The 15,023-nt window shown below is 36.6% G+C and overlaps 1 protein-coding gene across 1 annotated transcript in view; it reads right to left on the reverse strand.

The window, feature by feature from the left end:
- Positions 1-15,023, reverse strand: part of ROBO2 (roundabout guidance receptor 2) — a 624,073-nt gene that overhangs the window by 75,594 nt on the left and 533,456 nt on the right. The window contains exons 8-12 of the mRNA XM_072419149.1: positions 11,127-11,251; positions 8,487-8,658; positions 4,067-4,272; positions 1,457-1,538; positions 1,204-1,369 (exon numbers count right to left, since the gene is read on the reverse strand). Of these exons, the coding sequence (XP_072275250.1) occupies positions 1,204-1,369; positions 1,457-1,538; positions 4,067-4,272; positions 8,487-8,658; positions 11,127-11,251 (751 nt within the window). The remainder of the gene's footprint in view (positions 1-1,203; positions 1,370-1,456; positions 1,539-4,066; positions 4,273-8,486; positions 8,659-11,126; positions 11,252-15,023) is intronic.

The following is a 15,023-nucleotide window of genomic DNA, read 5'->3' on the forward strand; positions in this document are numbered from 1 at the left end:
TTAGGTATACCCTTGTTCAGATAGATTGCAAATGTATTGACCTGATTTATTAAAGCTCTATCTAGAGAAGGTGGACCAATATGTGAAAACCCAAGTGATCCAGCAAACCTGGAATGGATTTTCCAGAATCATTTGCTAACTATTGGCCTATTTTTTATTGCTGGATCAGATCGGTTTCAGGTTTGCTGAATCACCCAACTTCACCCTTGATAATTTATCTTCTTAAATCTTTGACAGCTTTAATGAATCAAGTCCTATGTGTAAAAGTATCTATCTCTTCATCTACCCTTAAAAACAGGAACTGTGTTGTTTAAACAATAAGGATTTTTTCCCCAAAACCATTCATCACCAAAAAAAAAAAAAATGAAATCTATACTGTTATCAGGCATGATTATCAGTAATATCATTAAGAAGTCTCAATCTACTGTTGGTTCATGCTAAATTGCTGATGTTTAGTGCACACAGTCAGCAGTGCATGTACTGTCCTCCTAAGTTAACAGTATATGTATCCAAGAATGAAGCATCTGTCAGAATGTCACTGAGAAGCTCTGTGGTTATAGAAATATTAAATAACCATTACCATAATAAGAGGAAGATGGATTACTACAGGAACTACCTGATCGGAAGAAAAGCTTCAACTGACAAAAAGTCACTTTATTGCTTGGCTGATCACAGTGATAAGAGGCATTTCGGGAAAGCAAACCAAACAAAATCATCAACTGGTATAGTGGTCACTGCCAGGCTCCAGAAGTCTAGAATCTCCAACAAGCAGCAGAAGGGGCCCATTTTGTTCCTTGTATTTGAACAGCTACATTTTAATATATGTTTGAAAAAAACACATTTATGCAACATTTTTTGGGGGAGAGGGACAATTGGAATGTGGGAGAAAACCCATGCAAACACACAAACTCAATGCAGATGTCGCCCTTCCTGAAATTCAAGCGTGGGACCTTCTTGCTACAAAGCTACTGGTGGCCACTAAACCACTACGCTGTTTTGCTGGTCACCAGTAGTACAGGGGAGACGAGTAGTCAGAATAGTACTAACTGAACACATTTTGGCTGCCTATATTTACCATAGCCAGTCTATAGTTTGAAATACTAACTGAAATCTTAACAAACGGTTTTATCAATTACCTCCGCTTTTTTAATTGTTCAAAACAGAATAATTATTATGAAGCCATACTGTTGGAAGCTGTCTTACCTGAATGCTTCAATAATATATGATGTCACAGGCAGGATTCCTGGTGTTCCTGGCTGCCATGATAAAGTGACACTGTTCTTGCTGACATCTGTAACTTGAGGCTTAGAAGGTGATCCAGGTAAATCATTGATATCCAAATTCTTGCTAACAGTGGCACCACCAGATTCTAGTGTTAAGAACAGAGATGAGGGTTATATTGTATATAAAACCAGATACTGTTACCATTCTTTGCTAATATCTGTGCACTACTTACCAGTTACTTCCAGCACCGCACTCCATGTTGTCTCTCCACTAGAACTTGTGGCCACACAAGTGTAAGTGCCTGAATCCACAGTCTGTGGAATTAATAGTGCAAAATTAGTTGAAGTTCACATAAAGACTTCTTGGTTTAAAGTAGCTGTACAAAATATATTTGGAATGGGTATTGGGAGATTGGAGTAATTTGTTATTTGCACTTACTTTTATGAGAAATGGATGCTTTACAACTGTTTCCAAAGTGCAGTGCAATTCAGTAACCTTAATGCTTACAATCAAGGCACAACCTGCTTCTTGTACCTGCTATGTTATTTGAACTGCTTTATATAATATAGCTATGGACAGCATACCTCCCAAGTGGCCGGTGTAGCCAACAGTGGGATCCTGTGCAGAACTAACTTGGGGCTCCCAATCAAACTGACATGGGCCCCCCGTGGGGATCCCTTGTGTCCTTGGAGGGTAAAAGGGCCTTTGCGCAGAGACACACTTTGCACCCCTGTACCTCCCAACTGTTCCTTTGCAGGAACTGTCCTTTACTGTTCCGTGTAACGGTTAAAAGAGCATGTGAAAGTTTAACTTTTTGGGTATACTTTCTTTTTATTGTCAACAAAATAAACAAAAGAAATGGAAGAATTGTTTCATTTGCCTTCACACTTTGAGCTAGAAACTGTCCCTCTTCTGTCGTATCCTACAAAGGTATCCTACAAAGTTGTATTTATTATATATATATATATATATATATATATATATATATATATATATATATATATATAATTGACCTGAGTTTTATCAATTTGCACTACAATTAAAAAATGTTACTTGTCCTCAAAATCCAAAATTATATTTTTTAGGTAAACTAAAACAGACAAATTTTACAAACAGTGACATCCAGAAAAGTCTTTGGTCTGAGGAGGAGAACTTCTGGGAATAATATGGTTAAATCTTAGTTCTCCTTGAGTGAAAGACAGGTGGCATAACTCCATTTACAGCTAAATGTAAGCAGCATTTTGGAGAATGAATCACAGACTGCACTGAGAGTTTAAAGACAACCTTTATAAATCCCTGAATCTCTTTCCTCATCTCAGCCAGTTCAGCAGAGAACACTGCGGACAGAAGCCACGTACGTTTTGGGAGTTGGCTTGGGATCACTGAGCTCCTACCTTGACTGGCTGATTTTCCACCAACTCCTAGGGACCTTGCCTATTCAAGCACACTATTTAATCCAGCAGTACAATAAAAATGCATTAACCTTTGTGGCCAGTGCTTGCCTTCAGCATGAAGTGGGAAGCTAAATTGTTTACTCAGGGAATGCTGACATTCATTTTTTTAATACATTCCATTTTGCTCAGAGGAAGTTAATAATTAATTTATGGTCACTGACAGACAGTGACAGACATAAAGTTTAAAGCACTTTCCAATGTAACCAGTGTATGAACGAGACAGTGACATAATGAGAGTCTGGATACATAGCAGCACAGCCTTTTCTTATAATTCATTTTTTTTTACTTTGTAAAATATTAATATAGTTTTGTAATATATGATAATACTGTCTAAGAAATTACCATACATTAAATAAATACCTAGAATTACCATATTAGAGCTTGTTTAGACAATACCAGGGAATGTAATTGGCAATAAAAATCCAAACCCATTACTTAAACAGCCAGTCCTCCCAAACCAGTATTTATTATATGATGTAATGATGTAATATATGAAGTCAAAAACACAAATTCTCTGACATTTTCAAATAATATAGTAGAAATGTTTTTTGATTTGAAGATAGACGTAAACAGTCACCATTGACAATTACAGTAGTTTCCTAATGCTAGGAGGAAATATGGTATGATATTACATACAATAAAAACCTTTGGAACAGCCTTTGTCAACCTTTTAAACATGGGGAAACCCATGCTAATATTAAGTATATGCCCAAATTAAAGGTACATTAACCTGGTGGTCAATAGGATCAATGTCTCTTGCACTGTTGGCCATTGGGAAGAGTGCCAATCTTACATATACCCAAAAAGATTGGTGTCATTGGTAACTGACCTGAAAGGCTCAATTTGTTTATAGCTCAAGGAACCCGTAGCAACCCCAAGATGAACCCTAGGGTTCCACAGAACCTTGGTTGAGGAACACCGCTTTATATCATACATGGCAGAGGACACAACACAAAGTCTCCCAACTCCATATTTCCCATATTGTTTTTTAGTCTGCTATATTTTTTTAATGGAAAATATTATTTCCACTTCACTTCTCTTAATTGATTTATTTCTTTTTCATACATGCACCCCAGTGATGTATGCATGCCATTGCTTGGGATGGATTTTCAAATTGCGGCAAAGGGAATGCATGCCTGTGCAATGAGTGTAACCATAGCCCTTTACAATCTCTTATTGAAACCTCTGAGACAACATTCAATGCAATTGGAAAACAGGGTCAATGGTTTGTAACTTTATGGCAAAAAGTTATTGAATGTGGACCTTTATGGCAATATAAAGTTCTATTTTATAAAAGTATATTGAAAATCCAGACACAAGCCCAAATTATATTTCATGTAGCAAATAAAGATTGAACATAAAATGTTTGCCTAGAAACAATTGCTTACCTTTAGGGATTTAATCTGCAAGGATCCTTGATCTACAATAGATAGCCTTGTATCTCTTCCCATGAAATTAAATCCTTCCTTTAGCCAGCTGATAACTGGCATGGGCTCACCCGTGGCTTTGCATTTCAGAAGTGCAGTGCCATCAACTGCTAATGTCTGATTGGCTGGGCCTTGCAAGATAATTGGAGGTGGTCTGTCTGTTAACACTCAAGTACAAGAGAGAAGGAAACTAGTTAAAGGAGTAAAACACATACATTTTTCATTAAAACCTTTGTCTTAAAACCTATTAAAGGAACAAATCAGATTCCAACCAATGGTGGTCAAATCTAACATCCTATTGGTTGCTATGGTTGACATGTACCTGTACAGTGATATGGTTGTAATGTGAGCTACGATACTTTTAGTATATTGCCATGTTCCTACGTTTAACCAAAATTTAAATTCCAAAGATACCGGGGGTATTCCATTTACGGTAAACAAGGACCAGGTTTAGGTTTTTTCGGTTTATTGGTCAGGTTTTTTTTAATGTAAATAATAGCTAATGCTATAAAGTATTAAAATTTTGTTTGTATAATGCTTTTAAATAGGTTTTTCGCCAGGAAGAGCACTCCACTGCAGGGCTGTTACATTGTTACAGGCATTTGTGACACTCTGGTCAGAGGTTAAATGAACACTTAGAGGTTGCAGTCAGGTGTGAACTTCCATACTACCATTTAAAGTGGGCCACTCGAATATCATTTCTGGAGCTCTCAATTGTTTTTTTTGTAACAATATCTGGAATGTAGTGTTGACTTACAATTTATTTTCTACCCTTACTATATAGAGACCATTGTAGCAATAACTACAGTTAAGACTTATTGGCCCATCACATCTTTGAGATATAATGCAACTAATTGGTAAATGATTGTAGTATTAAACATTCATAGACTTAAATATATTCCTATGTATCGTGCAACAAACAGAAATAAAAATACTCTATAAGCACAGAGAAAGGCGGCTCTATTTTTCAGGCTAAGCTCCAGCCATGACAATGTAGTTTGTTTGATGTTCTTTTGTCATTTCTTAGAATAAAGGGACAGATAAGGGATAATATTTTGTGCCAGCAAAGTCACTGATCCCTTCATCAGTTGACAGACGGCGTTCTTGGACACACTGATTAACCTCACAAAATGGCTGCTTCCACATGGCTGCCTCCACTATGGGAGGCTAGTTGGTTTACATTAGAATCTGAAGATGTCACTGTTGCAATTGCACTGATTTCAACATGATTTAAAAATGTACAGGGACTCTTAAACAAAATGCACATACAGGCTTTTTTTATTAGTATTATGTAGATCGTCTGGTTTAGGCATGACATGGGAACCTTTAATGAATAACTCTTTATCTATATGGCATTTATTGTTAGCAATGATCAAATTTGTTTAAAACTAGTTGTTTTTTTATGTTCAAGAATTTATGCATTTAGATTTATTCAATTCACCTAAACTGCTTGGACTTTTACAATATTTATACTATACCCTACCATTGACCTAAGAGAAACAACTTTCTCCACCAGTCACCTTCTACACCAGCAGTTCTGCAATGTCCTCCATTATGTTGGCAATCTAACAATGGTTTTCTTCATAGTTCCTAATAAAGAGACTATGACTGTAAATGCTTGTATGTAGATAGTTTCTTTCAAACATATAGAGAAAAGCTAAGCATGCACAGTATGCTGGTTCACTGAAGGACTGAATTGACACTAATGCAGGAGGTTCCCAGCTGATTTAGAGTCAGTAGTAGTTGGCCTATATGACATGGCAAGGGGGAAGGGGGCATTTGGCTTCAAAAGTCTTTATATTCATGAATTATAGTTGCCTGTATTCCTAAATAATACATTTTTTTTTCTGCACATTAGTCAAATCTCTATGAAGATATATATTATTCACCTATTCCAGGGGTCTGCAACCTGCGGCTCCGGAGACGCATGCGGCTCTTAAGCCTCCTTGTTGTGGCTCCCTTCGGCTGCCGCGGGGAGATCTCTGATGGGGAATCCCATTCCTCCCAAGACACTGCGGAGGAGGGGGATTCCCTATCCGGTGTTCTAATGAAAAAAATCTACCAGTGAAATAAATCTACCACGGGGCGTGTACAAATGGGTGTGTACAATGACATCTGACATCCCCCTTCTTTGAACCCCAATTCCTCTGGAATGGGGAGATGTACAAAACCAAAAATGTAGGTGCAAGTGGGGGACACCTTTGACTAACACCCCCTAAAATTTAATTGTTAGGCTATCATCAGAACATAAAGAACTCTGCCCAAATCTACCGTTACACATTGCAGGTACATTGCAGGTACAGGTGAACAAAATTAGAGGTGCAAGTGGGGGACACCTGTGGCTAACACCTCCTAAAAACTCCACCCCACTGTGTATTTGAGTTTGACACCCCTGATCTACAACATCTCTACATGGAATGAAGTTTATCCATCCGTTGTACTATCCATTTTATTTCTTCTATTATTTTTTGCCTCAGGCTTGCAGTGGTCCCAAATCTCAGCCAGAAGCACACACAAAATTATGAGACATTTTAAGCAATTTAAACAACACCCAGCTATTTGAAGGAGAAAAAATCATTATCAGTGGCCTATGGATATTTATGCAAATATCACTGCAGGTAATTACTTTAAATGTAATCTTTCTGCATTGTGAGTAGTGTAAAAGTTAAGGAAAGCATGAAAAAATGCATATAATTATTTCCTTTCCCCTGACATTTCCAGCGTGATATGAAAACCACACAGCTCTTTAAATGGATCTAACCTCTGCTGAATCCCCGTCAATTTTTTTTTATTCTGTTACAAATAGACTGCAGTCTTTTACTCTTAACACAAAGAATTTCTCATCACTGGTATCCTTGAACCCGGGTTGTTCTTTGCAGTAAATCTGGAGACTTACCAGCAGGTGCAACTATTAAGAGCTCAATGTTCTGCAAGCCAATGTTTATCTCTTGTGTTTGTTCCAATCACAGTGCCCACCCAGAGTCACCTCTGCTCTGGAGACAGATATGGAAAGAAAGTGCTAGGCTATTAATTGAGAGGACCTTTTAATGTGCGTAGTAATTTTAAGTACCCAAAAATGCATTGTTTTGTCAGGGAGAGAGGGAAAGAAATTAAAAGGAGGCTAAACACAGAAGCAATTAGAGCATCTGGTGACAAACACTAACTTTCTAACTAATAATGTGATTCTCATGCGGTGTTGCATGATATATTCATTCACTGACCTACTTTGAGAAAAGCAGAAGTGTTCTTTTAATTGTGATAAACTAAAGAGGAAAAATGTAAACATTCCACAATAGTTAGAATGGAAGAAAAAGGTTTTAGAAAGTAAATGTCCCTAAATAGATGTAGCAAAGGTTGATAAATGATTTAATGCCAATGGTACCATTTTCAAAATATCACATTAAATATGATCCTGGACATCACTTCTATATTATCATAGCTGGAAGTATTTTCATTAGATTTCCATATCAGAGAGGCATATGGGTTGAGCAAAGATACAGGAAGAGTGAAGGGGGATATCGGTATTCATGTTTTTCAATTGGGCAATTTGTGGGGCTAATGAGTAAGCTTTTGTCAAGCAAAAGGCTGGAAAAAAGCTGGGCACTGCCATGGAGGACATGTGACAAGGAAAAAATCTAATAAAATATATAAAAATAGCATCTTCTCCAAAATTGTCAATGCTCTCAAACAGCATATATGCACACCGATAATATGATGTGAGCTGTAAGCGTGCATTTTTATAAATAGAAAGGAAGCTAGGTTATCAATTTCTTCGAATTATTGGCTCTTGTGGCTAAGCTGGGCAAGGGGGAAAGGCTGTGCTGTGTGTTACAGGTTGTTATTTATTTCTGGTGGCAACTCTGCAAAATTTCTGTCAGATAACCTGAACCCCTTAATCCCTATACATATACCAGTCGATAGTAACGTAAAAATTAGATACTTTCATTTATTGGGTACAAAAGTCTTTTACTAATAGCAAAATCATAGTTATGTTTAGTATGATCGTGGTTAACAGCTTTGAACTGTTAGGATACAATGAGGGTAAATCTATTTACAGAAAAAAATATCCCATACTGACTTAAACTGTAACAGGCCTGGCATCAAAGTGGTATCATATGCATCTGGTAGCAGAATGGACAAACAAAAACCAATTACATGAGCTACAATGGCAATGTTGGAACAGTAAGCTGGCACAAATGATAGAAACAAGACCCCAAATGTTAAGGGACACAAGGCGGACACAGTTTAATCTGTTCTGTATATAAAGTGCAGTCACCATATCATTTCCAGCAGTGATGGTAAAAATGGACATGCTGCCCTTAAAAGACATTTTTTTTTCTCCCTTTCAGGTCACAGACTGACAGCGACCATATATACTCACCATCAGTAACTTCCAGCTGGGCCTTGGCCAATATGCTTCCAGCTACTGTCAAAGCTTGGCAAATGTAGTAGCCAGCATCTGAGCGCTGAATGTTCGAAATGGTTAGATCTCCAGTTGGGGACACTGAATATCTACTGTTGGGCTGCTGCGGTTGATTTGGAAAAAGCAAATTCTGTTGGAGAGAATCAAAAAAAAGAAAACAGCATAAATCAATCACAAATAATAGGCTGAAGAAATTAAAACCAGCAACTGTTAGCTGGAACATTACACACACATGCTATTTTTTTTCTGTTTCCAATGACTCCTCTTCTAGTTAGTTCTGCATAATGCATGTCACCCTAACAGTTTTATAAAATAAGCCAAAGCACCATGTAGTAAAGTAGCCCACATCAACCAATGAGACATAATCTCACTACAGTAAACTGATTTATGAGTGGCAGCTATAAATTATATAATATGCTTGTCATTGGTCCCCCACCAAATATTCAGATATGGATAGACGTGAGGATTTAGGATCAACTCCACCCAATTTATTATTTAGTTTTGAGTGGATGGTGGTGGCCTGTAGGATGAATGAAACATTAGAACCTGGGGATTCTGATGAAAATGAAGATGTGATGTTCAGTTCAAGCAAAAATATACATTCAAAATATAAAAAAAAAATGGTATGTATAATTCTTAGATAAAAGGTAGAGCTGTGAGATCATTTGCACACATTTACCAGGATAATTCTAACTGCATTGCTTACTGCTATTACCAAGACATGAAAGTGGAATCTTGTCTCTGGAGGCAATCTCAACTATAAGAACATATGGCTGACTTTTCTTACTATTACAACATGGTCTTAGAGCAAAGACAAGAAATTCCTGTGTGTATAAAGCAATAGGATCAGCTATAATTAGGATAAATGAGGCCAGGCACTGATAAGCTGAGCTTAGCCCCATTGGAGTTTTATTTAGGCGCTATCCTGAGGTTAGTTAGAAGAATGAAGGGCCCCATCGCATGGAGTTACACCTGTGATGCCCATTAAACTAATTCATAAACAAGTTCTATTTGCATAAACAACAATCAACACAAACCATAGGACAAGTCAAATGACAATTTTGTTTTGTTTAATTTGATAAATAAATCACATTAATTGACATAAATTCATTTAATGTTCATTTAAATTTACAAATGTACTTCCTGCATCACCTGGGTAGATCATTAATTAATTAACATGTTAGAACACTTGATGGTCGGGAAGGGTACCTAATGTGGAACATCACTTTGCATTCCTTGTTGTGTACCAACAAAGCCATTGAAATATTGACAAGTACATTACATGGCACATGAATTATGCCACATGGGTGTTTTGTGTTTACATTGTGGCAAGTAGAGTTCTACCCTATGGGATGTGTTTAATTAAACAGCAAGCTTGTAATTAATTGAGAGGAGAAAAAAATCTTCATCTAGAAGTTAATAGCATTTAATTATGAGGATAAAGAGTACAATTCTACTTTAAAACACTGCACTGGCAAAACAAGAGCTATGGATGATTATAAAATAGCGTATTAACACTATTCAATTAGCCTGAATTGCTTTAATCTTCCAAATAACGAGTTCCGTTAATTGGAAGCTCTTCACTTTACAATGAAGAGGTGGTTGTCCACTTTAAAAGATTCATGCACACCACTACAGAACCACTTAACATAAACATTAGCCTGTTAGCAAAATGAAGCTGACTCTGCATTGTTTATGGCAATAGTGGTGATTGCTCTTATAGTTATTTATTAATTTATGAAAACCTAAGGGAATATCAACGTGTTGATCTGGTATTTAGGAATGTTAGTAAAAAAATCCCTGTCAGAGATAATATTCTTGAGTGTCAATATGCCCAGGTATGCCAGAAAGCCCTCTAGATACCCATGTGAAAAGTTGTTAACGCAAATCTTTATTGCATGGTGCACCTCTACGGTCTACAGGTGGAGTTCTTCTTCCCACTGGACTTCATTTTATTTTCCCCATACATTCCTGTCCTATTACAACAATCTGCACAGGCAATATTTTGGTCCTTGACTGTGCCTTTTGGTGGTCAAGAGTTCCAACTGATTTAAGTTTATTGAAACCTTATTGTTCAGAAGGGATATTGTAGGGCAAACAGTTCTCTATGGCTAGTGAAGGTACTGCCCATAATACAATTCTGACAACTAAATTAGGTAGCACCAATAAGCATAACATTTTTTAGGAATAATTGCTGTGTTCTTCCATTAAATGACACTGAGCTGTTTGGAATCTGTATGGCCTCTAACTATTTTAATATTGTTTAAGTCATTCGGTGTTTCTTAGAATCCAAAAGCATGCATCCAGGTTAATAAAATTCCACACTGGGGCTTAGTGCAAATTGATTCTAAAAGGAGGAGATTGACATTTGTGTTCAGCCTCTCTCAATCTTCCCCCACCAGCCAAGTCTAAAGGATTTACTGAGCAAAACACCTGTACACATTCAGTTGGAATGCAACATTTGGACCATGCCAAGACCTTTGTAGCATCAGCAACATTGTTTCATGCTTAGTTTGGTCAAGAAGTATGATAACAAACATAAGGAAACAATTGATACATTCCTGTAAAATCTTTGCATCATTATTTGAAAATCCTTACCTGACTTCCATCTTTCTGCCAAAAAACAGCTGGCTGTGGATTGCCCTTTGTCTCACAGGGGAATGTCACTGTCCGGCCCTGAGCTACAATCTGATCACGAGGCCTGACAACAAACTGTGGAGGAGCTGTATAAAAGAAAACAAATAGAAGAACTGAAATATTCAAAATTGCAACTGCAAATATATAAAACATTATCTTAAGATATTTATAACAAAGTCCATAGAGAGCAATAACTCTAATATCCTAAAATGTTCTTGTCACCTCCACAAAATGGAGGCAGGTTGGTTGGGTTAAGCAACTGGTCATGAGCCATTCATATCACATATCATCATATAGGTCTCTCATATCAAATGCTGTGGCCCATTCTTGGGGATTAAGTGGTCAAGTACTGGGGTCAAAAAATGTCCATTGCTCAATTTCATTTAGAACCAAATACAAAGAGGTACTGTGGGGTTGTTACATGAATCTAGAAAACACATTAGTGACAGAGTCTCTGTATAGGCCATCCTCCAACCCACTAAGAAAAACCTCCTCTATGTTGTACATTTCGGGAATGAAGGAGCAAGTGACCTGCTTGCATGATGCTCTGGCATGACCCGCTAGTCCCCATGCCAGTAGTCAGTAGGGTGCTTGTTCAATATTGTGTTCCTTTCCAAAATTATCAAGTTGCAGTGGGTCAATATTAGGTAATACATAAAACAGATTTTGTATTAATGCTACAATAATATTACAACAATAGAATGGGTTAATGTTGGGGATTTACTAAAGGAATAAAGGCTGTTCACAAAGATGAAGAAGAAATATCCAACTTAGCTTTGTGAATGTGGATATTAACTTTGTAATGAATACCCAATCGCATGCAAGGAAATCTAAGAAGAATAACTCTTGCAAGAGGATAACTCACTTTGCTATATGAACAGCCTAAATCATGCTAGTTTCATAATACAAGGACAAATGTTCTGTCTGTGTGACTTGTCAGGGGTTTGTTATTTGGACAATAAGGGTGGTAGGTTAAAGTTCCATATTGCCTGTTGACTTATCAGCTACCATACAATGCTTTTCATTTGGCCAGTTTCAATCAGAGTATGGAATGCAGTAGATTTTTAAAGATTGTAGAAAAAAAGAGGCCATTTGCATTCTTCTACTTTGCTTTAACAGTCATAAATGCTTCTTCATTATGTCTTGTTTTATCCGTACTGAGGAGTGCTATTGTACTAGCTTTTAAAATGAGGTGATTAACCTTGAGGTCTTTCATTCGCATACTGAAGCCCACCTCACACATGGCCTATGCTTCTTATTCATGTTCAACATGCTGATTTCCATATTGTCCCATTTGCCAGACATCTGCTAAAAAGAAGCCCTATCTGATTTTATTCCTATTATAATGTATTCAGAAGAGTTGGTCAGACCCAAACACACTTATCTAAATAGTGCTGAAGATGGGAATTATTTTCACTTTATGGATGAAATTATTCCTCCCCTTCTAGAAACCTTTGAAAGGGACACATGAAAAATATCAAATGGGTACAATAAATAGATGGAAAAAGAGCTGGTCTGCTATTAGCATTACCCTAACAGAATATTAACATTTTACAGTTTAACTCAATAGTTGAAATGCAGAGACTTGGATTTAAAGTGTAATTAAAGCCAAATTTCTGCCAATCATTTAAATAGAGCAGCAGCGTTTATTGGTTAAGATAAAACTCCTAGCCTAGACAATGGAGAAGCAGATAAGCACTTTTTACGTCCTCCCTATGTTCACTTTGCTCTCTTCCCTCAGCATGTTCAATGTTAACACATGTGCACTAAAGCAAACCTTGAATGGTTTCTATTGCTGGTTTTCCTTCCCCCAATCTGTTTGATACTCTGTATAAAAACTACAGATTAGGGTTCATACACTAGTACACTATACAGGTATGTATAATAAATGTGTTACTGCATTCTTTGGATTGTTTTTGTATATTTGGTTGCAGCTAATTTTCAGTCAGGTAACTGTAAAACTTTTCTTCAACTGGAGACAGAAATGTTTAATGCTATATTATATTTCTGTTAACCTACTAAATGAATACAGACTGTTCACATAGCAAAATGATTTACCCTCTTATCTATAAGATGAAGCTCTCAAACACCCAAAGACATTATTTTTTTTAGATTTCTGTGCATATGATTGGGTATTGCTTGCAAATGGGCTATTACCACATTCACAAAGCTACGTGAATTATCCCTTGCAATGTGACACCTACTAAAGAGAAATTTCACGGTTATGCTGATATTGTCTCAACATTACAACCAATCTGAAACTTTTACATTAATATGCGCTATTGGTAATTTACTAAGGCCGTATAGTGTTATAGAATACATAAAACACTAAGGAATTATCATCTTCAAATTGTCCATTGTTTTTTAAAGCATCACTTCCAGTACTTACAACTCATTTCCCCTATTATTATTATAGGGCAAACAACTACAATTTATTTATTTTCCCAAAAACTATGCGGATAGTAAGCATGGTGCAATAAAATGTACACTGGGAAATGCATTATCCTTACTAAATATAATGTTTATTTTCTGTAAAGTAGATGCATTTCTAGAAAAAAGAATGCTCACTGTAGGGCACTGCTTGCCTGTTTGGATAGATATTTGATGATGCGTTTACTACATTTATATGTTCTGTCATGTCTGTTAAATATTTTAGAAGAAGTAAATAATAAATCATCATTATTTATGTATTAAACCGAGTACTACATGTAACTACACACGAGGTTGTTTCCTTTGGTGAAAATTTGTCACTGTCAGCCCTGTGAAGTGATAAATTGTTCACGTGACCTTATACAAAACAATTTAAAATACCATCTGACAACAACATAAATGGACATACCATACAATGTCAATGGTACTACAAAACTCACTTGAACTCATTTGAATTCAAATGCAGGTCAGAAGCAGGTTTACTGAAGACCAAATCCACCCATCAATGCATTTTGATTGATCTTAATGCATCTTTTACTGATCTCAAAGGTTGTCATCAAGACCAAAAGCACATTGACACAAGCTTCTTCTTAAAACTAGGACCTGGACTATCGACCACATTATACAAGAACATTTCAGAAATCCTACAGACTCAGTTAGGTGGTTACAAAAAAGACAAGGAAATGATGTAGGGCAATATATAGCAGCTCTAACAGTGCTTGTTTCCATTCACAGCTGTGCACAGAAGCTCTTTCATTGGAGAATGAACATAATGTACAGTACACATCTGTACTCCTCTTTGGAAGAGTCAAACAGCATTGTAAATAAATAAAGACGTCTCGTTGTTCCCAGCACAGTAGCCAATTAGATTTCAGTTTACTCCGATTCATCATAGTAACCTTCCCATCCAAGAAAATGGTTTACCTGATGAAATATTTAATTCATGATCGAACATACATGCCTAGAGGCTGGAGGGCTTAAAACAAATATGTTTTCCAAAGACCTTTTCCAGTCATATTTTATTTAGAAAGGCAAAAGATTTTTTTTTTTTTGCAGGCGACCTTTGGACAGGATGGTTAATTGCAAAATCATTTCAGTTTAGACACTTATGACAATGTTTTGTTTTCCAGACATCATCCATATGGGAGCTATTTTCTACTTTAGCAGGGTTCATTACAGAATAAAATAGATTTATAAACTTCCATTTTTAGAGAACAGTACACAATGTGCTTACGATAAAGTCAGCTAGAACTGAATGATGATTGGCTTTTATCAAGAACTAGTTTTCTGCCTTATAAAATATAGCTTTTAAAGTAGCTACTGAAATCTGAAAACTCTGGTTTCACCTGAAAATAGGCTTTCAAGATTGTATGGTTACTTGTAAATTATGCTGGCATCCTATTTGTCTTCTAGGGACCTTCAAAGCAA

The sequence above is a fragment of the Pyxicephalus adspersus genome, chromosome 1, assembly GCF_032062135.1.
Source record: "Pyxicephalus adspersus chromosome 1, UCB_Pads_2.0, whole genome shotgun sequence".
In the NCBI taxonomy this organism is placed as follows: Eukaryota; Metazoa; Chordata; class Amphibia; order Anura; family Pyxicephalidae; genus Pyxicephalus; species Pyxicephalus adspersus.